The sequence below is a fragment of the Meles meles genome, chromosome 5 (genome assembly GCF_922984935.1).
Source record: "Meles meles chromosome 5, mMelMel3.1 paternal haplotype, whole genome shotgun sequence".
Lineage (NCBI taxonomy): Eukaryota > Metazoa > Chordata > Mammalia > Carnivora > Mustelidae > Meles > Meles meles.
This window is the reverse complement of record NC_060070.1, coordinates 13,306,781-13,333,936: the sequence shown is the minus strand read 5'-3', so window position 1 is coordinate 13,333,936 and position 27,156 is coordinate 13,306,781. Positions and strand designations below refer to the sequence as shown.

The following is a 27,156-nucleotide window of genomic DNA, read 5'->3' as shown; positions in this document are numbered from 1 at the left end:
CCTTCTTACGGTGAACATATTTTGATGAAAACAAATTAAAGTCACAGAGTAGAACAAAGAACTTTCATGCTTGTGGTTAAAATTTGGAAATCCTAGACTTCCTTGGAGAAATTGATGGTTCAAGGGAGACAACACAGGATATTTGAAATGGAGGTTTGTGGCAGGCAGAACAATGCCCTGATCACTGGAAACTGTGTATAGGTCACAAAAGGGAATTAAGGACGAGGGGGAATTAAGGTTGCAAATTGAATTCAGGTTGCTAATCAGCTGACATAAAAAGAGTGTCCTGGATTAATACAATGGACCCAGTGTAATCACCAGGGTCCTTGAAAGAAGGTGTAGCTAGAAAGAAGGGTGCACAGAGATACAATATTGTTGACTTTGAAGACAGAGGAAAGGAAACAAGAAGCAAAGAATATGGGTGCTCTGGAGAGGGAAGGAAATGTATTTTCCCATGGAGCCTCCAGGAGAAATATATTCTCCTCCTGGAGCAATCTCAAATATCATTTTTTATTAGACTGAAGAAGATATATATATATAAAACTAATAATCCTGCCAGCACCTTGATTTTAGCCCAAGAAAGCCATTATCAGACTTCCGACCTCCAGAAAACACATTCTATGAAGCTGCTAAATTTGCAGTAATTTGTTACAGCAGCAACAGAAAACTAATACAAGGTCTTTGTAGAAATCAGGAATACACTGTACCTATACCTTTTGCTGATCCTTTTGGTCTAGGATCATTTTTCCTGCTTCTGTGTGGGAGCCCAGACATAAGGGGTAGTGCCTGGATGGAGGAAAAAAGAGGGTAGGGCTCAACATGTGAAGCGATAACTGAAAGACAGAGAAAAAAAATGACTCCTTATTTGTTTGTGTAGACAGCAATCAAGGATTTGTGAATCAAGTTCAAATGTAGGTTAATTTCCTCCCATCAGTGATCCAAAATAAAAGCAATTTATTATGCTATTTCAATATTCTCTTTGTTCATTTTTCACAAAGAAACAGTTTATGCATTTTGAGTAACATATGCGCCACAGATCTTAATTTTTGTGATCTGCAATTTTTTTCAAATTCTCTGAACAAAAGGGGGGTGCCTCGTAATGGTAAGGGGTATGTAACGTGCAAGTCACATTTTGTGGACCAACAATTTTGAAAGATATATCTTTTTACTAACAAGCCTGTAAGCGGAGGACCTCTGGAGAAGAGCAGATCAGTTATTACTGAAATAGATTTCCCAGCATAATTAAATGCTTCATTTAAAAATAAAAACGTCGAGTCTAGATCCGTTATTCTTACAATAGCCACCAGAGGGCACCACAACCTTTGCAGAAGCTAAAAGCCCAGTCGTCAAACCCTTCCTAGTCAAGTTTGTTCTTGGAGGAAGCAACACAGCAGGGCAGAAAACGAACAGCAGTAGTAGATTTCCATTTTTTTTTTCCATGTCATTTTACTACATATATTTTCTCTTGTTTTTATTTATATCTTACAAGTCAATCCCAAACACATAAAGCCAAAGAAATGAGCCATGCCTCTTTTTCCAGTTCGAAGAGGACAGGTGACGAAGAATGAACACACAATGAAATTGAAGAGATCATTTCCACATTGTTGTCTTGCCCCGAACACCATGCAGTGCTAAAAGTCACATCCCCATCATGCAAGGACATTGACGCCTATGATGATTACAGATCCTGGTGTTTATTTTGGGATGCTTAATGTCTCCACAGAGCATGCTTCCCCTTTGGACTCAACACAAAGAAATATCAATACAGAGCCGTTCCGTCTCACGAGAAGAGATATGGAAGAACATTTGCAAATGTAGAATCATTCTTTCATGTTTTCTGTGGTCTGTGGTAGTGTGGGAAAGGGGAAAAATATGCAGAGGAAGCAAAGATTTAACTGCTTCCTGTCTCCCAACGAAGAAAAACAGGGAGCTGTTTGGTATCTTGCTCACAGAGAGGGTGGCTTACTTTGAAGGTTAGAATTATTCCTCCTCCCTCACCCGTTTCATATGGATTGTTAAAACCTAGTTTCAGGGGCTTTCCTTTTTAATTACACATTACAAAACCCTCGCCAGGGGGTCACCTGACCTTTCTAGGACTCGGTTTCTCTTGTGAGGTAAGCACACAAAAAAACTGGAAGGAAAATAAAATGGAAAATCTCAAATATCGTATTTTATTAGACTGAAGAAGAGGCACATACTAAAACTGACCAAAAGTTATTGGTTAGTTTTATTATATTGGCTTGTTTTGGATAGGCATCCTCTGTACCTAAATTACTCATTTAAATCTACTGTGTGGCTCTATATCAAAATTTTATCTTTCAAGGAGAGTATCTTAAAAGAGGTATGTGTCCATGCATTTAAATATGGCTGGAATTTATCCAGTACCTCTCCTCAAAAAACATAAAGTGTATTTTTTTTCTATCTGTTTCAGATTTGTGGTATTGTTTGTCATTTCAAGTCTATCTGAGGAAGCTACCATAAATGCAGGAGAAGAAATCGGGAGACGAAGGTGGAGAATCTTACTCCTATTCCCGAGGCTCCATCTCTGATGTCTCCTGACATGCTTTTAAAAGAAAATAAATGAATTCCATTTCTTTAACTACCTCTTTCATCCAAGGATCTCACAATACCTAACAAGCAGTCTAATTTCCAGAAGGCAGGAAAGGAAGCACAGAGTGACTAGGTCACACCACAATCCAGTCAGCCCAAAAGCCAGTGGCTGCCCAAGGGATGGCTGCCCTTCAGCCCTGAGGAAGAGACTGGACTCAAGGAAAAGAGGCCCCCTCAGGTTTCCCGTGGCTGACTTCACTAAAGCCCCCACAGGTGTGCCCCGTCCAGTGCACATACATAAACCCCACGTCGTGGGACTGGGGTCCAACGATGACTGTGCAAGATAAAGGGAGAGAAAGGGAGTTTAGGGAAGCTAATATCCTCCCCGGTGAAAAAGGAGGAATGATGATCTGCCATCATCCCGCAAAGCCCACTGGGGAGCGAACTGGGGGGAGCCTGAACACACAGATTGGCAAACTGCAAAGTGCTACGGAAATGTAAGGCTTGGGTGTCACATTGAAATCTGACTGCAAACACAGTCTTTCCCAGGCTTCCTAGAGTCTTTGCAGTAGTATACGTGATGTTCACCCTGGGTCTTTGATGCTACACTGAGAGTGTGCCAGAGCGAAGAACTATTAAAAGCAGTATATGCCCCTCGAGGGTGGGACCACTCAGTCCGTTGTGTGCTGCAATGTGCCGGCCATGGAGGTACCTGCCAGGCATAGTCTGGGTCTACAGGCTCAGTGAAGACAGGAGGGGCCATCCCTGCAGCCCCAAAGAGGAGTCCCATCCGGATCCAAATGCACAGCAGGTGCCACAGGGCTGGACCTGATTTTGCTCCGATCCTCTACTTCCGGAGCAGCCGCGGTTCTGGGTCATTCCACAGCCCTCAGACTCTATGTCTACAGGAGTGGTGGGGAAAGAGGTCACCCCTTAAGCCCCATGAAACTACCCAAAATCCATTTCCGAGATGCCCCAATTCCCAGGAATAAACTGGAAGTAATCCAGTTTTCCCAATATCCTTTGCACCAGAAAAATGGCCGGGTTATTCCTACACTGAGTGGCATGGGAGGTCTCGCCCACTCTGCCTGTCACTTCCTACTGCTGCCCACCCCACTCCCTCTCAGGGGCCACAGCTGATGCTGGGACCTCACAGAGGCAGCCCCCTACTTCCTAACACGAGGTAATGCAGAGTGGAAGCATTTACAGAGGGGGAAACACTGACAAGCAGGCAAGCTTGGTCTAGAAGACGGGGTACAAGACTAGGCAGTTTGGTCTGAACCTCTGGGGAGATTCTGTGGAGTTAAGTGCTTTCATAAAGCCAACGCTTCTGGACTGATGACTTTGAAAAATAACTGAAAGGTTCAATTCAGTAATCTCATGGACCCATGTTGCCTTCAACTTTGAGCGCTCCTAAAGGGCTTTACACTAACGAGTGAGTTATGTGTGTCTTAGTGAGAAGCCAAAGCAAAGCACTGACGTGTACTCACAAGCCCTGGCCAAAAGCTTCTGAAACACTTCAATTTAAAGACTGTTTGGAAGTTTCTAAGTTGGTATCTCAAGCCGAGGGAAAGAAGGTGGAAGAGAACTTCGCCCAACAATTATCTCCTCCGTGAGTACTTCTTCCCTCAACATTTCCTTGACATCATGAATCCTAAACAATGAAACTTCTAACAGCTGCTAACTGTAGAAATAGTGATAACCCTCAGAGTAACGAGATGAAAGCACTGGCCTCTCAAAGCAGAAGTTTCGGGGTCCCATCTGAGGACCTACATGGTTCCTTCTCTCCAGCAGCAAAGCCAAGAGTAAATTCACTGGAAGCCAAGCCCCTGCTTCGGTGTAGCCTGTGTCCTTCCCCCAGCACATCCCACTAGGAGCAGGGCCTCCTAAAGGTTGGCTAGGCATCCCCTCTGATTTTACAGAGAAACTTAAAGTACTCTGACTCCTTTCCTGTTGTTTTTCTTTCTTAATACTGAGGTTGTTATTGTTTACAAAGTATTAACACTTCTGAGTAAAGCTTGGGGAAATCTTCAAGGACTCTTTCCATTTGGTCTGCAAATGAAATTCGGAGGGTTATTTCCATTTGAATGTCAAGCCACACATTGACTCTCTGAAACACGCCCCTGTTGGGCTGACAGTTAGCTAGGGATAAGGGTAAAATGGGTTTTTGGTGGGTTGTGGTTATTTGTAAGATGAAAAATATTCCTGGTGATTAATAAGGGAAGATTTTCATACTCTCTAATAAAATGAGTTCTCTTTAACAGCAAACTCCAAAATTTCTATCAGACCTTAGACAAAAGACTATATTTGTTGTGTTTCATTTGGTTTAGGGTTTGTGGGCATAAATGGCATAAAGCTTAAAAAGTCTATTTACTAGAAAAAGTAACCTCAAGTTAATGTCCTTTTCTGGTTAAGAGAGTGACAGAATTCTGAGCACTCTGGGATGACAAAGAGAGGTAGAGAGAGAGAGAGAGAAGCCAGAAAATGAATAATTATTAATACATGCCTCCACATTTATCCCACAAGATAGCCTGAGCATTCCTCATACATTATAGTGCAACATAATAATTCCAGTGATCAACAGTATTCCTATTTTCTCAAGCAAAAAAGTATATACTTGGAGAATATATATTGAGCAAAACATATAATTACTTTACCATCTTTTAAAACACTAGTAATTTGACCTTCTATAAATATACTTAAATAACAAACATATTATAGATAGCTATTCACATAGGACACAAGGTGACATAAACATACAAAAATAAAACAATCATATTTTAAGTCTTTTGTTGTTTTTGTTGGGTGTTTTTGGAGTAAAGATATGAAACCCATTCAGACACCAGAATTATCTTGTCCATCTTGATCTGGGGAGACAGGATATAAGTTGACTCTGTGTCTAGGCACCCCTCTCCAAGACAAACCGAGCAAGCATTCCTTGTTGGACTTATTTCTATCTCCTGCAGTGGTTTAGAGGAGGAAGCAGAGGTCTCTACACACAATGAGATAGATTTCTTTAGTTGTTCTGTGGAAAGGAAACTTTAATCAGATCCCCCCTGCCCCACCCCTGAGTCAAGTATAGCAACATCAAACTGTACTTTGAGAGGGTGTTCAATAGAACATGCCTCCCCCTTGGGCTCTCCCACACACCAATCACCACGAAGTATTTCTCAGCTTGTAGAAAAGGCACCACTACTCCAGAGAGATTTGGGTTCCAAAAATCCACATTTGTCCCATTCCAGTTTCTGCTGAAAAACACATTCCTCCACTCCAAGAAATGATTTGAAGAATTAAACTACCCAAGCCGGGGAATATGTGCATTCTTCTTTTTTTGGAAAACAACATTTCTATGAATAATTATGCCTGGTAAAATGTGATCTTTGTCCTTTGAACACCGTGGTTCTCTTGAGAGCAAGGAACATACACTTCTCACTTCCCACTTAAAGCTTAGCATAACTGAGAGCTCCAAGCGGGAACACGATGTTTGTTCAACTGGACTCCATCCCTCCAGTCTTGATGAAAGTACTCCAACTGGAACGAGGAGTCCTGCTGCCGTCAGAGTGGGTCCTCACCTCACTTGTTTCTTTAGAGAAGGAGCCAATGCTTGAGGAACTGGTTTCAGTTTTCCTTCGATGGAAAGCTCTTGCAACCTCTTGAAGAATCGCTTGGGGTAAGACAGCAGGGGAGAGAATGCTGGCTTGTTCTCAAATAGAATTTTCAACACAGGCAGAGGAAGGTGGTTCCTCAAGTCCCTCGGGGGTGCCTTCATGGGCAGACGTAGGGGCCCGCTGCTGCTGATAGATATCCTGGATCAGCAGGGTGTTCATCACCTTCCACTCCCTGTATTTCCTGGCTGTCAGCTTTGGGTCATCCAGCAACTGGTTAATCATGGCCAGGTCATGTTCTTTACACTGCCCCAGTAGGGGGAAAAAAAAAAGTCAGAGGAGGGTATGAGATATAGTGAGTATCTTAATTTCAATAAACCCTCTTTAGCCCTTTTACAAGTACACATATACATTCATCATAAAATTATCAAGGTGTTTTTACCCACTAATATTCTAATCCCTAACCAAGCCTAAGAGATATGGCAGGACAACCATTTGCATGTATGTCCAAAAGGATGTTAAGTGTCCTACACAAAGGCTGCTGGAAGAAGTAGGCATATAGACAGGATTTTCCATGTGGCTCTTCCCTGACCAATCCTTATTCCACACCTCAGTAATATTTCTATCCCAGAATGAGTCTTATTCCTTCTGAAACTTATAATTGTATTGTATTATCATTTCATTGACCTACCCAAACTTCACTAAGTAAAATTGGGACATAGTAATATCCTTAAGACATCAGATAATATATTTTTATTTTTATTAAATTGTCCTCTTTTTTTTTTTTTAAAGATTTTATTTATTTATTTGACAGAGAGAGAGATCACAAGTAGGCAGAGAGGCAGGCAGAGAGAGAGGAGGAAGCAGGCTCCCCGCGGAGCAGAGAGCCCGATGCGGGGCTCGATCCCAGGACCCCGAGATCATGACCTGAGCCGAAGGCAGCGGCTTAATCCACTGAGCCACCCAGGCGCCCCAAATTGTCCTCTTTTTTAAATAATTCACATACATGTATTTAATTAATATATACCAAATAAATATATAGGCTTTTTATTCAAAGAAAAGACTACTAACCTTCCATCAAAACAGCATGTGTTCCAATTATGCTAATAGAGCAAACAAATCTATTCACGTTATTTTACCCTGTATCCTCCATAACCAATAACACACATTTCTGATATGCCTGGCTCAGGTGAGGGGAATGTTCTGTAGTCGAGGAATGGGTTAAAAATGAGGTATAACAGCTTCCACGTTCAAAAAAGATCGTTCAATCCTGACAATTTAATCTCAAATCTATTCTTGTTTCCTCCATCCCTTGGACCATAATCCTAACTTGGGGTACAAAGTGCAGTTCCTCACACTTGATGTGACCCTACCTCCAATCCTCCCTTTAAATCCACCCTCCTCATGGCAGTGCAGGGCATCCACCTCAAATTCAGAGTCCTCGTAATGGCTCCCCTTCATGTCCCAGGTTCTGTGGACTTGAGCTCACCTGTTGATCCTTCTCACTTCCTGCTCCAACAGCGGTGGTATGCATTCTGCCACATGACGCCACTTCACACTCTGTGATGCTGCACCACAAAGCCTTCCTTATCTTTCTTCTGGTGAACTCTACTTTCTAGAGTTGCTTTCACATGGAACACCTGCCAATCTTTCTTTACCAGATTTTACTATACCTCATAAATCTATAGTCACTTCAGGCATCATGTTCTCCAGAAAATCTCTGAACTTCTAAAATGGACTGAGAAGCTTTTTTTAATGCTCTCATGCCTTCCAATACTTAGAACTTGCCATGTTATACTTTGATGCACATGGGTCTGTAATGCCTCCCATTCTGAAGCGTTTTAAGGAAGGTGACAGAAAGCATTTTATTCATCCCTGTATTCCTTGCACCTAACACAACACCGAGTGCCAGGGAGACATTCAGTACATGTTTATTATTGAGCCAATCTTTTGGTCTATCCCCAGGCCAGCATGTGTGTAGCTCAAAATTCACAACTAGACTCACTGGTGGCAGTTCAAATTCATGACCACCGCCATTAAGTGGCTTTTACTACTATCCAGTAGTCATATTTTCCCACTCCTTTTCTCACCCAATCTCCCAAATTATTATTTCAAAACTTTTCATCTCCACTCAAACTTCTTCCCCCATTCTCCCTTACAGCAGACAACCTTGCTCTCTTTCTCTCTCTCTCTCTCTTTTTTTTTTTTTTTTTTGAGGAAATGGAAACAATCAGAAGAACACTTCTCCCAAGTTCCCATTGCCTACTACCTACATCAAGATAGGTACATCTCAGCCTTCCTTCCTGTTCTTTTGGATGAGATCTCTGTGCTCCTAGCAAAGGCCAATCTCTCCATTTGTGCATTATCACCCACTCTTGCATCCTCAAGAAATTCACTCCCACGGCTCTCCCTTCTTTCCTGTGACTCATTAATTTCCCATCTTCAGTTGATCATCATACATGCTGTCACCTCTCCCATATGGGAAGCCCTCTTTCAACCCCACATCTCTGCTCCAGGGAATGCTCCACTCTTCTCTTTGTCTCCAGTATTCCTCCCCTCACCGCCATGCCCATTCTCTCAGAGACCCAGTCCCATCAGGATTCAACCAAAACTGCTCTTGTGGGGTCATCAGTGACCTCCATGTTGCTAAACCCAATAACTATTTACCTTCAATTTATTTATCAACAGCATCTAAATCTATTGACTACTCCTTCTCGAACACTTTCATCATGCCATTTCTGTGACACATTTTCTTGATTTTTCTCCTCCCAAAATGGCCACTTATTCTAACTCTCCATTGTTGGTTCCTCCTTCTGGCCCAATCTCTGAACACTGGAGAGCTCCAGAACCCAGCCTTTAGCCTCTTCTTTCCTCTATGTATAACCGCGTTCTTGCTAAGCCTATGTAATCTCAGGTTTCCCGTTCTCCCTATACACTAAGCATCACGAATTTATCTGGCAAAGCTTATCTCTCCTCTGAACTTCATGCTTGTTTGTCTAAACTTCCTCTTCAGCAGCTCCACTTGGACACATACCAGGCATCTCAAATACAACATGTCCAAATCTAAGATCCTCTTGGGGTGCCTGTGTGGTTCCAGTCAGTGAAGTGACCGACTCTTGTTTTCGGCTCAGGTCATGATCTCAGGGTCATGGGATTGAGCCCTGTGTGGGGCTCCCTTGCTCAGTGCAGGGCCTGATCCAGATTCTCTCTCCCTCTCTGTCTGCCCCACCTCCCACATGTGCAAGTGTTCACTTTACCTCCCTTAATTATACAAAAAAATAAAATCTTCAAAACTAAGCTCCTATTATTCTCTATATGCCCCGCCCAACCCACGTTCCAATACACACTGAAGCCTGTTTCTATCCCGGCCTTTTGCAGAACACCTGATGGCAACTCCGCCTTTCCTGTAGCTCGGGCCAAATACTGCAGTCATCCTGCTCTCACTGCCAATCTACCAACAAGTCCCAAGTTCTCCCTTCAAAAGATGTCAAGCTAGGGGCGCCTGGGTGGCTCAGTGGGTTAAGCTGCTGCCTTCGGCTCAGGTCATGATCTCGGGGGTCCTGGGATCGAGTCCCACATCGGGCTCTCTGCTCGGCGGGGAGCCTGCTTCCCTCTCTCTCTCTGCCTGCCTCTCTGCCTACTTGTGATCTCTCTCTCTCTCTCTCGCTGTCAAATAAATAAATAAAAATCTAAAAAAAAAAAAAAAAAAAAGATGTCAAACTATGGCACCCTTCTGTTCCTTACCTTCCAAAGGCTTCCTATATCTCTGGGTAGAAGCTAAAGTATTGGCAGTGGCAATAAGGCACCGTATGTTATAATCCTTCATCACCCTTCTGACCCACCCTTCGGACTATCTCCCTATGCCCCATTCTCCTGCAACACTTCAGCCATGATCTCGTCGCTCTTCCTCAAGCCTAGCAGGCATATTCCCATCCCAAAACACTTGCATTTTTGTTCTTTCTGCCTGTAGCCTTCTGCCTTGGATCGTATCAAGACCTACTCCTTTTCCCTTCTCAGATTTTACCCCAATTCTACTTTTCAAAGAGACTTTTCATGCCTATCCTAATTAAAAATCAATCCATCAGCATTCCTCATCCTCCTTTTCTCTATCAAATCTATCATCACTTAGCATCTATGAAATTCATTTAGTTAATTTCTTCTAGTACCCAAATGTAAGCTTCTTAATGGCAGGCATTTTTGCCTGATATGCTCACTGCTTTACTAAACAATAAACACTGCTTTACTAAATATATGTTGTAAAAAAATGAATATATGTTGGGTTGCCTGGGTGGCTCCATCATTAGGCGTCTGCCTTTAGCTCAGGTCATGATCCCAGGGTCCTGAGATGGAGCCCCGCTCCCTGCTCAGCGAGAAGTCTCCTTCCCTCTCTCTCTCTCTGCCTGTAGCTTCCCCTACTTGTGCTCTCTCTGTGTCAGACAAATAAATAAAATCTTTTAAAAATGAATGCATTAAATAAAATGTGAATGAATATTGTCCATTTTTTGTATCACAAACCCTATTTAAAACCTTGAAAAAATCCTTTTTGTAAGCAAACAAAAAAAGGTTATATGTATGTGTGTGTTTAATGCACATATTATTATATATTTTATATTTGTTTATATATAAATACATAGATAGATATTTATGTCTATATATTTGCATATAGTTTTGGGATTCTAGAATTGGTAACATTTCTTCTATCCAAATGAAGGATTCGGTCTTAGATGATCGCAAACACTGACATTAAAAAATGTCTTATTTGTTCCTTACAATTACCTTTAACTTATGTTTTACTTGAGGCATTTTATTACATTTTCTTCTCTCTTTTTCTACTTATTTTTTTTTACTACATATATATAGTAATCTGAGTGGTAAGATTTACAATTTTGAATCAAGAGAGCAAGAATGTGATGATAGATGGAGGTTAAAATACATATTTGGATTTCAGGAAGGAAAGAAAAATTGCATAGTGGGAAAGTAACCAAAGAGTGATAATGAGCAGGCTGACCAAGAACAGGAAGCAGAGAGAAGACAGGCTAAGTAAGTGGGTAACTAGAAAAGATTGCTTGTAGAAAATCAAGCAAGGCCAAGACAATTTTCTTTCTTCCCTCTGAGTTCCCACATCTGCACTTCAATAACAATCTTTTCCTCAAAAAGTGAACTTTCATCCTTTGATACCACCATAGTGCTATTCATAGGAAGCTGTTTAAGGAGTTTTACTTTGTTCTTGGAAATTTCGACGTCTGGGATGAATTGGTGATAAGGATAAAGAGGACACTTCTCATGATGAGCACTGAGGGATGTATGGAATTGTTGAATCACTATATTATACACATGAAACTGATATAACACTGTATGTTAACTATATTGGAATGAAAATAAAAAAATTTAATAAAACTCATTAAAGGGGTACCTGTGTAACTCAGTCATTTAAGGATCTGCCTCCAACTTGGGTCATGATCTCAGGGTCCTGGGTTCAAGCCCTGCTTCTCCCTCTTCTTCCCCTTTACCCTTCTCCTGCCTTGTGCTTTCTGCTCTCTCTCTCTCTCTCTCAAATAAATAAATCATTTTTTAAAAAATTATTAAAAATTACAATTTATTCCACACAAAATAGCTTTGACATTTGCTTCAGAAAGAGATCCTAACCTTTTATTGAAAGAATTAAATAAGATAATTGCAGATAAACAAAATTTGAAGAACTAGTTTTCTTAAGGCAAAATGAATTAACCACCCCTCTAAATCTGATCAAAGGTTTTAAGAAAAGGTCTCTTCAACTTTGGGCTAACACTTCTCATATGCCTTTCAGCCCTAAACAATTCAAATTTCTTACCAGTTTGGCTCAAGTCTGTGTTAAGTTCTTTCACGGATGAAAGAAATAACATAGACAAGACTAGAAAGGAAGGAAGTTAATGAAACAACAGCAGGCTCTATAATGCTAACCAGCAAAGCGTGCCAGTCAGCAGCATGGTGCACTGCCCCTGCCTCTCCCCTGCAGTACAGCAGGCTCACCAGATGCTTTGAACTACATTTACAACATCCTCCTTGCCTTCTGGTAGGCAAGGCTGGGCAGGGCCTCCAGGAAATACCATGAGAGAGACAATGCTCTACTTTCCTTTTGCACTCCAAACAGTCAGTGCACACATGACCTGACTTAAGACCTAGGCATTGAAAAATGGGTTCTACCACAGAAACTGGGGAAAGGAACGTTCATTCCTCTTTTGACACAGACTGGAAGAGCCGTAAGAGCAAGTTTCAGTTGGATCCATTAATTCTTCATTTTATTATTTTTTAAAGGATTTTACCCATTTATTTGACAGAGAAAGAGAGGGAGGGTGAGAGAGCAAACCCAGGGAGGGGGAGAAGCAGGGGAGCTGAGCAATGAGCCCGATGTTGGGCTTGATCCCAGGACAGCAGGACCATGACCTGAGCTGAAGGCAGACACTTAAAATACTGAGGCACCCGGGCAACCCTAATTATTCATTTAAAAAAAAAAAAAAAAAAAGACATGCTTAGCCAAAAGTCAATGGATGTTGAATTATCAGAAATTCCTAAAGATCTGCATTTAGGGTATGACATGATGGTTTGCTCAACTTCCTAGAATTTCCATAAAGAGACTTTGTTCCAGTGTAATCCCAGTGTAGGGGTTTTCTTTATTTAAGAAATGTGCCAATCGTGAATATAAACATTATTGCTAAAACAGTTTCATTATTTCTGCATGAAACTATGTTATCTTGTTTACACTGTAGTTTTGAAGTATTTTTTAAAACAGACATTTATATCACAATGTAATATACATAAACAAAAACGCGCATATAGAAATCTTTGTGCTTAATGAATTATGATGAGATGGATACATCTGTGTAACCCCAGTGAGGCTAGACGGGACCCCACCCAGCACCTCAGAAGCTGCTCTGTGGCCCTACTCCTAGGAATATCTTCCCTCCTCTTTAAAGGCAATGACTATCCTGACTGCTCTGAATTTTAAAGATAATTATGGTCAAATTTGATTCAATTACAGGTAGTTAAAATAATCCTTATAGCCTTTTGACATGAAGAAACAAATATGTACCAAATTGTCTTTCTCCAGTGAATAGGTTGATGAGCTTTTTTTTTTTTTTTTTAATCCAAGAAGGACAGTTTCCACATCCATGTGTCTTTCTATCTCCTGATGTGGTTCATAGGACCACATAACATTGATTATGTTTCACCAGCCCCAACATTATCCTTTTGTGACATCTAAGGGATCTGTGGAAAGGGCTTCATTCCAGGAATGCACAGAGACAGCAGCAGATCTTCAGATAGGTGTGGTCGATAGCCCCCAAGATGGCGCCTGGTGCTCCCTGCTTCCCAGGATTCCCGCCCTCATGTAATTCCCCTCCTTGAACATGAGCTGACCCGGTGTATTGCTCCTAATGCATAGAACACTGTAACTCTAACGTGGTGTCACTGCTGGGACAGGCCAGAACCATCTGGCTCAGTCACTGTTCCTGCCTTACTCACTCTGAGGAAAGCCAACTTCCATGGAGAAGCTACTGTATATCCACAGTGCAAGGAAATGGGTGAACAATTGGGACCTCAGTCCAGCAACCTGCAAGGAATTGAATCCTGCCAACCAGTACGTGACAGAGCCTGGAAGTACAACTCCCCAGTGGAGCAATGAATGCGGCCCCAACTGATACCAGGATTGCAGGATTGTGGGAGACCACCCAGTCAAGCCACATTGAGAGATTCCTGCCCCGCAAAAATGGTGAGCCAACAAGGGTTCATTGTTTGTAATTGCTAATTGGGGGGGGGGTATTTTGTTACCTCACAATAGATAACTAATACACAGGGAGAAAATTAAAAAGCTGCTGGATTCATAAATTCCATGGCCATAGTACACGGAGAGCAGGAGGTCACAGAGAACCAAATTCTTTGTATAAATCTGGCCTCTCAGTGGCTAGGGGAGGGCATGGTTCTGTGACAGTCTAGAGTTTTGTGTTGCTATTCTGTGGAAAGTTAAGCCATAGTCTTTCTTCTAGAAATGGCCTGCACTGTCCAACCTTTCCTTAGCCTAGTCCTTGTTTCTCCCAACATGCGCTGCAACCTCCCCTGATAGACATTTCTCCAGGCCAGTTCCTCCTTCATGAAAGAACTTCCTTCTCACCCTGATATTCTTCATCTCTTACTCATGGGCCAGTTGTCAGCATTTCCATGACCTCAGATCCAGTGGCCTCAGATAGGCAGCCATATCCCTCCTCCAGGCTACCAAATCACCCAAGTTTGTATCAGCTATACCTCTAACCACATTGCATTCTGTTTTCATTTCTGTTTCCACCATCTGGTGGGGTGCATTTGATGCTCCCAGTGTCTAAGAATAGAATCTGGGACATAGTAAAATTCAGGAAATATTTGTCTAATGAAAAATGTATTCACTTACATCAGTTTTCACAAATAAGATAGTAAAATCCCAACATACTATGATATATTACATTGAATGACCAAATATATTTATCAACTTCATACATACCATGGGATATAATATATTTGGACTTGAAAGGAATGCAACTGATGTCTTTCATCATTAAGCATTGGAGAATTTCTCTGCATTTAGATTTTCTTTATATAATTAAAATACTCCTCTGCCTTTTCTCTTTCAGCTTCATTTTTTGCAGCCTTTTTGGGTGCTTAGCTATTCTACCAACTAACAGTGACATCTGACCAAGAATCACCTAGCCATTTCTTTGTAGTCTTGTCCTTTGATTGCTGGTATTTCTTCCTAGAAAGAAACTCAAATTCTTGATGCAAAAGGACATGTACAAATCAAATTAAACTGAAGAATCTATCAAGGCTATTCAGAATCTATATATCTTCTGCCAATTTGGGACTATTTTACAAAGTATCCTGACCTCCTCCTCTTCATGCTATAGTCTACATGGGAAATCAAGATGTTTTTGTTATGAAGAACAATTTTAGCTCAGGAGGCATTGAAAATAACTTCAGTACGTTCTGTACCCTGTCCCCCACTCCCACTGTGAAAACATCTGCTGGCCTATTACAATCTACCATACATTTCCCATTGACCATCTTTGATGGCATGTTCTGGCTCCAAAGCCTAAGGCTGAGAATCATGAGGTCTTGGCTTGATCTGAAATCTAGAGATTTTCTTCTGGATGTAGTAGGAGAAGAAAGGCACTCTTTAATGAATCAGGTGAAATTCCAAGATCTTATTTAATATTACTGTTTATTCTCACAAACTATTTTAAGACTTCATTAACATTTATGGTAGTAGGTAAAGGGTCTAGGAGCTTAGCATTTGAACTTTTAGACCAAAGTGAATGCAAAAATCAAGGCCCAATGTAGGTAGTGCAATGGGTGCTACTAAGTGAATGTTCTAGTGCTTTAAGGATGCCAAAGGTCATCTGACCCTACAGAGGATTGTATTTGCTTTTACTGCCCTCTCCTCTACTCATACAAACACTCTGGTGAACATGACTCTCTCTACAGAACCAGCCTTGCCCCATATCCACAGAATTCATCCACAATCAGATTTTTTTTTTTTTTTTACCTTCAATGTGCTATTCAAGGTTCGGATTTTGTGAAGTTTCTCATTTATGGATGGATTCTTACATCGCTTAACAAAGGACTTTCTCAACTCCTTTTTGGTTGAAGGTCGACGGTCCCCAAGGGGAGAGAGACTGGCTTGTTCTAACGATTTGTAGAGTTTCTCCATCTCATCATCTTCAGACAACTTTGTTTCTTCTATTAAAAAAAAAACCAATAAACACAGTTAAAATCAAGTTGAGAACATTAGATTCTGTGATCCTAACACAAGGCCCTGCTGACACCTTGATCTCACACTTCTGACTTCCAGAGCTGTGAGACAATAAATTTTTGTTGTCGAAGCTCCTCAGTTTATGGTACTTTGTTAGGACAGGGCCATGTTCCCTTTGAAGGCACAATGGAAGGATCTTTTCCAGGACTCTCTTCTATATTTTGGTAGTTCCTTATTAGCTTGTGGCAGCAAACTAATCTTCATGGAGTGTTTCCCTTGTGTGTATATCTCTGTGTCTAAATTTCCCTCTTTTATAAAGATACAAGTTGAAGTGATTAGGGACTCGCTCTCCTGACATTTCTTAACTAACTACATCTGCAACAACCTCATTTATAAGAAGATAACATCCTAAGGTACTTCAGAACTAGGATTTCATGAAAATTTTGGAAGGACACAATTGAACCCATAATGGTCCACCATCTAGCTCCCTCCAAATTCATGTCCTTCTCACATGTAAATGCATTCACCCCATCCCAACATCTCCAAGAGTCTTAACCCACTGCAACATCAATTCTAAATCCAAAATCTAATCCAAATATCGTCTAAATGTGGTATTGGTGAGACTCAGAGAATGATTCATCGTATGGCAAAATTCCTCTCCATCTGTGAATCTGTGAAACAAGTTAGCTGCTTCTAAAACATAGTGGTGAGACAAGCAAACCCTAGCAAACTAATACATAACCTAAAGCTTGAGAACCATTGTCCCTGATGAGTTTTTAATGTCCTTCTTAGAACTGCCCTTTGAAAGAAGGAATCTCCATCTGATCTTTGTGGCTTTGAGCAAATAATAATCATTCCTCATGCTGCCACATACTTCCACCCCCACTTCTTAACCACAACTTGCTAGTCTCAGCTCAAATGCTTCCAGGGAAGTGACACCACACAGGATCCAGAAGGGACCACATGACCAAGGCTAAGCTAATGGCAGTTCCACCATGCTGGCCACAGTCATTGATTCACAGATGAGCATGTGTCTCAGGTCAGGCCAACAGGAAGACTCAGTTCTGAGAATTTGTTTGGGGTACCAGGGAACCAATCTCTCTTTTATTCTAAACATGTGATGATATGAGCCAAAAGCTTCCAGGGATCTCCCTAAGAATCATAAGAATGGAGCCAATCAACAAGATACAGCTGAAACATGGATCTTGGTGATTCTGTTGGAGCCCTTGCAGTTAATGGGAGCCAAAATGTTGCCTTTGTTAAAATACTCTCAGTGTAGATCTCAGTCACATACAACTGAAAGGATCCCAAATGATATAAGTTACCCAAAGAAAAATCTTCATCTCTCAATACCCCTTTAATATCCCACTAAGAACTTTTGTTCTTTATTCCTTCATTCCCTGGAAATAAATTTAAGAAGGATGCATAACAAGATTTCTTTTCCACCATGTACTTTTTAGTGTCTATGTGTTTCACATCTTATCCTGAGAACAAGCTTGATAGAGAGTGATCTAAAAAGTATGACATTAAGAAGAACTGAAAAAAGGGGGCCTCTCCAAAGAAGAGAGTAAAGCATACAATGTTAACAGAAGAGCTTCAAAATCAAGCAAATGACTTACTTTACAGTTAACACTTATATATACAGTTTACACTTATAAAGTATACGCTTTATACACTTAAAGAATAGAAATCTTTAAGCAATAATTAAATTTTCCTCATCTACTGTCAGAAAGCTACCACAGGTATTCCCAATATTTTTTCATAAAATAAAGGGCAAAGATGTTGAACTAACTTTATAACCAACTTAAAATACTGGTCAGCAAACCCCTCTACTCTCTACCAAAGCAGACTCCAAAAAGGGGGAGATATTCACAACTGCATTTGAATACAATTAGAATTTTTGGCTCAGACTTACACACATCACAGTGAGTTTTTCTTCAATAAGCACATGAAAAGATGCTCAATATCATTAGTCATTAGATAAATACAAATCAAAACCACAGTGAGATACTACTTTGTACCCACCCGGATGGCTAAAATTATAAAGACAGACAATGATAAAAGTAGACAAAGATATGGAGAAATTGGAACCCTGTACATTTCTTGTAAGAATGTAAAATGGAGCTGTTAAATATCAGAAATCACCTTTTTCCCCCATATATATTCCTTTCCCTGACTTAAATTTGGGAACATTTATCATAAGAATATGGGTGGGGGGAGGGTATGTGTGTATGGTTATCTGTTTGTGTGCGGTGTCTCTGTGTGTAGTGTATATGGTCTTACTTGTAATGTGTCGTGTATGTAGTGCATGTGTGGGATGTGTGTGTGTGTGGTATGGTGTGTGCATGTGGGATATATGTGTGGTATGTGTGTGGTAAGTATGTGTATATCTGGCGTGGTGTGTGTGCATATGATATGTATGTGTGATGTGTGTGTGGTATGTATATGTGGTGTGTGTGCATGTGTGTGAGTGTGTGTGTGTGTTTCATGCGCAACCTGATCTTCTAGTCCCCCAAGAAATAGTGGAACTTTAAAATTAACACACAGATAAAGTGGACCTGTGGGATTACTGAAAGTTGATGCAGAATTCACCAAAAATATGACCAAATAATCTTCAAAAAACACTCTCTATTTGAATTCATCTAGAAACTGGAGATAATGGAAAGGAGCACGTATGTTCTGATAAGTTTAAAACTGTTGAGGAAATGGGGGAAACCTGAAACGTAAACATTCTTGCTGTGTTCTTTCCTCTGACTATCCACCCCTTCTCGAGGTAAACCTGAAACTGAAACACTATACATACGTCTGACCTCTAATAATGGGATTCCAGAATTGCCCATAAACATAAGGGCAATAAAATAATAAATGGTGATGTTGGGAGTCAAGAAAATGTCCCTTTTTTTTTGTTTTTTTTGTGTCATAATCTAAGAGACGTACAATGTATCGTTAAATACTCAGGGGACATACCTCTGATCCAACCATGTCCATGACCCGCCTAGGGGCTTTGTATTGTTTTTACTGCTGCTAATGGCTGGTGCTTAGGTCTTCACAGGGCCATAAAATGAACATCCAATAATAGTGGAAGAAGATGATAAACAGAATTCATAGGACAACAAAAGACCAAAGGATATCAGCACACAGCAACATTCAACTTACACCTGACCCCAGAGCACAGGTGAGAGTCTTCCCAATCCCTCCAAAGAGGGTAGTGCTGGTATGTTAACCACATGCCTTTATGGAGCTTCTGCATAAAGTAATGTTTTAAAATCTCCCTTTTGTGCTTTTATGTAAATATTTTTCTACACTATAATATCATATTAGGAAGCACTAGGTTATTTATCGTATTTGACCAGATTGTAGAAGGAACAGGAAAAAGATTGCCAACAAAAACCGCTGGTCTGTCTCATGTTAGAAAGTGAAGGCAAGTCCATCATTTCTTCCTCCCTTGTCTTCTGCAGCACAAGAAATGAATTCTGTCTGAAAATCAAGTATTTCCAATGCATTTGCTAGCCTTCCTTTCAAGAGTCTATCTTAGTATTCTTGGATAAAATAACAGGACTTTCATTCCCTCTACCACATAAGGCACTTTACAAACTACCTCAACTAGCTGCCAAGGCTTTGCCAAGGAAGATGAAAACTATTTTTATTTCATAAAGGAGAAAAAAATGGAGATTCTTGAAAAACAGTAAGGGATCTTTCCAAAATGTAAATCAGTGATGGAATTAGGAACAGAAGTTCAATTCCACACCGTGCAGGCTTATGCGTTTCTAGACCAGTCTTCTCAAACTTTAATAGGCGAACGACTACCCAGGGCTCCTGTTACAATGCAGAATCCCAGACTGCCCGAGTCTGGGATTACTCCGAGCTTCTTAACTATTAACAAGCTCCTAGGTATACCGAAACTGCTAGCCCATGGGCTATGGTTTGCATAACAAGGCTAGACTGTCCGATTTGTCATGCAATACCAGCTGCAACTCACTGGAAGAGAAAGGGACTGGAGTTAAAAAACCATAGGGACTTATCCAGAAGGAAGCACCTACGTTCTCTGTGACCCTTTACACCTGTTAGGCTGGCTCAGAATGTCTCAGGGGTCCAACTAGCGAACTTTCTCTAAACTTAGGTCAATGTAATACAGAGATTGACCCAAGAAAGAAACTGAATTTTTTTTTAATAGGATCTTTCTTGGTGACTTTAGCAAAATAGGCAAAGCAACATTCTAACTAATGCTTAGAAGTTCACTCCTTTCCTTTCCAAGATTATGCCAGATGAATGTGCTGCTCCCTTGCCATCCTCCCACGTAACACTCCCTATTGTCTGCCTCTGACAGGGCAGGCATGCTCCCGTAGGCCCAGAATTTGGCTGTCGAGAACACTGTATGCAGATTATCTCTTTAAACGCAGTATTTTCAACTTTGCCTCCCCCACTATCTTATTTTTGGTGTTTCCTTGTGCTTTCTAGAATGTGATTTTTATTTTCTATTTAGATCATAAGTGCAGAAGGAAATTCACATACCATATTTCATATCAGAATTTGAAAGGAACCCTTTTTGAGACTGAAAAAGTCTACATGTTATCCCAAGGAAGACAAGGTTAGCTCCCAGCCTTGAAATACTTGGAAAGGATTATGTAGAAAAGAGTATTCCCTGCTTTATGTGGGATGTTCAAAGCTTTTGAGAAAGGAAAAGACCATGGAAGGCACTTATCACAATAGGATAACTACATAGCCATTTCGACATTATATGTAGCCATTAAAACTTTGCAAATATTTAATAGATGACCTGATGCCAAGAGATTCGAAAACTTTTACAGGCTTCCTCTCGTTAGTGATTCTGACAACTCTCCAAGATGGCAAAAGACAGAATCATACTGACAGACAGGTTTGAATTATGTAACTAAGATAAATCTGGATAAACCATTTTAACAGTAAGGATACTACTGATCAAGAACATTACCATGTTTCACTTATTTGTGGAGCATAACAAAGAACATGGAGGACATGGGGAGATGGAGAGGAGAAGGGAGTTGAGGGAAATTGGAAGGGGAGATGAACCATGAGAGACTATGGACTCTAAAAACAACCAGAGGGTTTTGAAGGGGCGGGGGGGTGGGAGGTTGGGGGAACCAGGTGGTAGGTAATAGGGAGGGCACGTACTGCATGGAGCACTGGGTGTGGTGCAAAAACAACGAATACTGTTATGCTGAAAAGAAATTTTTTAAAAAGTGGAAAAAAAAAAAGAACATTACCATGGCAGAATTTTGAGAGACTGTCTTGTTTTGCTGCTGGTGGAGACAACCATCAGGTATTGAGTTTTTAGTACGTAAAAGCTGCCATATTGACTACTGTACCAACATGACTTCACTATCTTTCTAACAACCCTGTGAAAAAAGTGTTATTAGCCCTGATAGAAGGAAGAGACTGTTGAAACATTAAAAACTTTGACCAAGCCCACAGAGAGAGACATAGGATGACTCAAAACCCACAGTCTTAAACACTATGCTGTACTATAAATATATTTGATGAACTGTCTTTTGAATAAAGCCCAGTGAAGAAAGATTTCAAATCAGGCAACAGACAGCCATTAAGATGATAGCCACTTGGACCAGAAAGACCAAGGCTCAGATCCATGCTCCCAATAGTCTGTCCTCCAAAGGAAAAATCCCCACCCAGAGCCTCTGTTTCTGAGGTGGCCAGGTTTTACACTGCAAACTCTGTTCTCACAGGGCCATAGGGCAGCTGATCAAGAAATTCATAACCTGGTCAGCAACCTAGGAGTCAGGCTGGATAATCAGATTCTCTGCTTGGTGTTTGAACTGGGCACCTGGGGATAATCTATTTCTAATCAGGAGTAGAAAATGAGTCGTGGTCATGGTAGACTGGGCTCTGTGTAAAACAAAGACAGAAGAACTTAGAAATGGAGAATAGGGGGGCACCTGGGTGGCTCAGTGGGTTAAGCCTCTGCCTTCAGCTCAGGTCATGATCTCAGGGTCCTGGGATTGAGCCCCACATCGGGTTCTCTGCTCAGCAGGAAGCCTACTTCCCCCTCTCTCTCTGCCTGCTTCTCTGCCTACTTGTGATCTCTCTCTCTCTCTCTAATAAATAAATAAGATCTTAAAAAAAAAAAAAGAAATGGAGAATAGAATGTTGGAAGAATACTAGTTAGGAAAGAGAGGGTTAAAACAAAACAAAACAGAACAAAAAGATGGCAGGTAAAATAAATTCTATTAGAGAGAAATCAGATTGTGAAGAACAATGCATCCAAGTATAAAGCCAGTACTTGTATTTGTACTCATTTAAGTCTGAGAGGAGAGTACTTTCCCTTTGATTTCCCTCATTTTTTGTATTAGATTTACCTTCTCCACCAGAGTCATATAGCTTTCTTCTCCTGGGTATTTGATGTTTCTATTAAGTAAGCTGACTCAATACTTTTCTACCATATTATTGCTTTTATTGATGAGAAGAAACCTAGTCTATTGGACAACCTTAAATGTTATTTATTATTATTATTATTGCATCTTATGGCAGTGATTTTTAGAAATAATCTTAGGTTGAGTCCATGGTCCAAGTATCTGATAAGCAACTCTACATTCTTAAAACAAATATTCCATTTGTTTTTAAAATGTATTTGTCCAATCATAGGAGTACCTAGGATTAGGTGAAATATTTAATGTGGACATAAAATTTCTATAACTGTTCACATCCTAAGAAAACAAACAAACAAAAAAACCACTGACAAGTACACAAAAAAGGCATTTCCTTGTTTTTGTTTTTTTTAAATACACTTGCAAGGTAGAGGATGAATGAGAGTTTAAAAGGGGGAAATAGCTGGAAAATTGCCTAAATTCAAGGACCCAAATCCAATGTACTGTAGATAAATATGTCAACATTGGCTCCATAAACTGCTGAGTCCACCTACCATGTAGGTCCATGATGGAGACAAAGGAGCACAAAATATAAACATGGAAGACGCAGGAGGAGGGAAGGGATGGAAGGAGCAGCGAGGCAAGAGAAAGGAAGAAGTTAACCTGTTTTAATTTCACTAAGCAGAAAACGAAGGTTTGGAGCAGATAAATGCTCTTAACTTTTTCAGATGGCACTCTCTTTTCCTTACCTCGATGATTATCATCTGGTGTGATCTATAATTACTTGTATAACATCCTTCTTTTTGCCTTATTGGAAACCCACAGTGTACATATTTAGAGTTATGTATTTAATTATGGTGTTAAATCCCTACTAGCAAACCTTTTCCCAGGAAATGATACCAGTCCCTAAGAGTTGCAATTATATTTAGTAATGTGAGAGACTGAATATGCTGGAAAACTTATAATTCATCCTTGACTCCTCTCTTCCCCCTACACATTTGATCCATTCACTTATTCAGTTCATCCATCAAATACTCTTGGAATGTTCACCGTGTGCTAAGGCAGTGTATTTTAGAGACTAGGGACAGACTAAATAGGCCAGAATCTTTCATGATTTTTATACTCTTACATTTTATGTGTATGATATATCCTAAATGTACATTTTTTCTGCCCCCTCCCCACTTCACTGCTATCAACTTAATCCAAGCCATCATTTCACTGTTGACATATCTCAACAACTACATACATGGTCTACTACAGCTTCCTAATGCCCATTTTCCATATAGTGAAGTAATCTTCTTAAAGCATAAAGCACACCATAACAATCCCAAGCTTTCAAAATCATCCCATTGCACTTAGAACAAAACCCAAACACCTTAGAGGACCCAATAGTTGCCACATAAGCCAGCGACTACCCACTGATCCCTTCCTGTACTTCCCCTACCACTCTATTCTAGCCACACTGGATTTCTTTTGGTTTCCTGAACTGCAAAATTTATGCAAGTGCTAGAGGACTTGCATTTTATTTTCTCTCTGTATGGGGCACTTTGCCAGCTTTTGTTTTCCTATATAAGCTGCTTTGTGCCGTTTGGCTCTCAGATCACCTTTTCAGGGAGGTGCTGCCCAACCAGTCCTTTAAATCAAGGTCCCTCCTCCAACCCCCCACTATTCTATATTCCTACCTTATTTCCCATATAGAACTTATTCACTACCAGAAATCATCCTGTTCTTATATTTACCTAATTGTCTCCCTACCCGCCACAAGAAACATATATTCTAAATTATAAATTCTATGCAAGAAGGCTGTTGTCTGTTATTATTCACGCACATATCTCCAAATGTCAACTGTGTCAGGAAGATAGTAGATTCTCAATAAATATTTGTTAAACATTCATTATTTGATCAAAATGTTCATTCCTGATCTCATTCTTATCCCCTCCACCTATCCTTCTACCCAATAAGCACAATGAGCTAATTTTGGAATTGGATTATCAAAAACTCAATAAGTAAATTATACTTATTAAATTCCAAATATCTAGATAAGCCAAAAGTAAAAATATATATTATTTAGCTAGTTAAGAAAAAAAGAGGACACAAATTACTAATACCAGAAATGAAAGAGAGGGACATCACTACAGATCCCACTAGACACTGAAAGGATAATGAAGAAACATTATGAACAACCCTATGCCCCAAAATTTGATAACCTAGCAGAAATGGACCAGTCCCTTGAAAGACACAATCTGTCATAACTAACATGAGAAAAAACAGATAAATGAATAAGCCTATCTCTATTTTAAAAATTGAAATGTTAATAACCTTTCAAAACAGAAAACACTAGGCCCAGATGGATTCATTGGTGAATTCTGCCAAACATTTAAGGAAGAAATTATACCAATTCTTTATAATTTCTTTGAGAAGACAGAAGCAGAGAAAACACTTCCTTACTCATTCTATGAGGCAGAATTACTCTAGTACCAAAATCTACATTATAAGAAAGGAAAACTACAGACCAACATGTCTCATGAATGTAGGTATAAAAGTCTTCAACAAAATATTAGCAAATTGAATCCAATGATGTATAAAAAGAATTATATACACAAGCAAGTGGGATTTATCTCAGGCACGTGAGGCTGATTTAATGTCCAAAAAATAATTAACGTAATCCATCACATCAACAAATTGAAGAAGAAAAAAAAATCACATGATCCTATCTATAGATACAGAAAAAGCACTTGAAAAATCTACGACCCATTTATGATGAAAACTCTCAGTAAATAGGAATAGAAGAGAACTTTCTCAACTTGATACAAAAGATCTACAAAAACCTAGAGCCAACTTCATAAATCGTGAGTAACTTGAAGCTTTCTCACTAAAATCAGTAACAAGCCAAGGATGTCTTCCTTTACCACCCCTTTTCAACACTGTACTGAAAATTCTAGCTAATGCAACAAAAAATGGAAATAAAATGTTTAAAGATCCGGAAGGAAAAAACAAAACCATCTTTGCAAATTATTTATATGACATTCTGAAAAGGCAAAACTAGGAAGATAGTAAAAGATCAGTGATTGTTAGTGGGGTAAGGGGGAGGTTAGGCTGAATAGGTTGGGTACAGAGGATTTTTATGGCAGTGAAAATATGATACCATAATGATGGATGTATCCATCATCATGCATTTGTTCTAATCCACAGAATACACAACTAAGAGGGAACCCTAATGTAAACTATGAACTCTGGCTGATAATGATGTGTCAGCGTAGGTCAATCAGTTGTAATAATATCCTACTCTGGTGGAAGGAATGTTATTAATGGAGGAGACTATGCATGTATCGGGATGGAAACAGATGGGAAAACTCTGTACCTTCTGCTCAATTTTGCTCTGAACCTAAAATTGTTTAAGAAAGATAAAAGTCTACTAAAAAATTATTTTTCAATCTTATGCTTACTGTAGTTGTGTAGTTTTAAGAAGATAGAACCTTATTTGCTTTGGTTTTAGTTAGGATAGCATAACATTGTAGGGAGAGAAACTAGAACTTAACTTAATAGCGCAGGAATGGACCTCAAAGGCTTAAGACCTTATCCGGATGAAAAGAGTCTCCCTGGAAAACCGACCTTTAAATTGTCCTTTCTAGCTGCAAATTCAGACATGTGCTGGTATCTTCACAGGATGATTAGAGAAACAACTCCAGAGTAGCCAAAAAGGGCCAGAAATATAATTATAGGATCAAAAAAAAAAAAAAAAAGGGAATCAGACACCATGAGATTAGAAGCATTTCAAAGAAATACACAGGAATCTTCTCTGAGCAAATAGTGTAAACTGGAGGAGACTGTTCTTGAGAAAACATGTAGATCAGGGGAAGCCATCTTTAGTTTTGTGTAACCATATTGCTAAAAGAGATTGCCATAGCCACTGTCGTTTTCTAAGAAACCTATAATCTTTCTCTATAAAGATCATGGCTCCTTAAATTATGTCACTGACCTTTTATCATTGATCTTTTGTGAATTCCATGCAGACAGCTGAAAAGGTATTCACTTTGAAATACTTTTAAATAATGCATGTGTGTGTGTGTGTAAGTTTTTATTTTAATTTCAGTTAACAAAAATACGAATGCTTCATGAATTTCTATGCCATCCCTGTGGAGGGACCATGCTAATCTTCTCTGTATCATTTCAATTTTACTGTTTGTGCTGCTAAAGTGAGCACTCACTGAAATTTTTAAAAAACTCTTCTAAAACTAGGTTTGGTTACAGAAGAAATTAAAAGTTAAATTACTCTTAAAACTTGTTGTTTGCAAATGGTCAACAGTGAAAGTACTACATAACACAAACTCCAAGTATCAGTCAAGGAGGTGACTTTACTAGGAAAGGATATGAAAATGAATCAACTAGGCAATTAATTTAAGGAGCTAGCAAAGGTCCAACAAAATAATTCTAAATAAAATTAAAAATATCATAAAGATAAAGCAGAATTGTACTAACTGGATAATAAAAATAATGTGCAACCAATAATGCCAAAGACTATTTTTTAGAGTAAAAAGGTAAATAAACTTCAGGCAAATTCTGATCACACAAGTAAAAAAAAGAAAAAGAAAGGATAAGCTAAAATGGTCATTATATACAGATAGGAAAATTTATCTAGAAACAATTAAAACAACTTCCAACCATAACATAAGGTGACTAGTATGAGGCAAATATGAAAAAGAAGCCTCCTCTCTTCACATCAGCAATAATAATTATAAAATATAATGGAATTAAAAGATTCCATTCACAAATGCAAGAAATTATAGAAGGTCTAAGAACAAACTTAATAAGATACAAGCTATACTTATAAGAAGAAAACAGTACTTAAAGATCATAAAATGAGTGAAATGGGGAAATATACCATGTT

The 27,156-nt window shown here is 39.6% G+C and overlaps 1 protein-coding gene and 1 non-coding gene across 9 annotated transcripts in view; both read right to left on the bottom strand.

Annotated features, from left to right (window-relative positions):
- Positions 1-943: 943 nt before the first annotated feature.
- IPCEF1 (interaction protein for cytohesin exchange factors 1) overlaps positions 944-27,156 on the bottom strand; it is a 186,734-nt gene continuing 160,521 nt past the window's right edge. For 7 of the 8 annotated variants that reach the window (XM_046006850.1, XM_046006852.1, XM_046006854.1 and 4 more), the window contains 2 exons: positions 15,703-15,896; positions 945-6,461 (listed from right to left, as the gene is read on the bottom strand). In XM_046006850.1, the coding sequence (XP_045862806.1) occupies positions 6,255-6,461; positions 15,703-15,896 (401 nt within the window). In that variant the 3' untranslated portion in view covers positions 945-6,254. Of the gene's footprint in view, positions 6,462-15,702; positions 15,897-27,156 lie in introns of all 8 variants that reach the window. The other variant, XM_046006849.1, reaches the window with a different exon arrangement.
- On the bottom strand, positions 26,366-26,472 carry LOC123942860. The gene has a single exon (XR_006818496.1). It is a non-coding gene; the product is annotated as a U6 spliceosomal RNA (small nuclear RNA).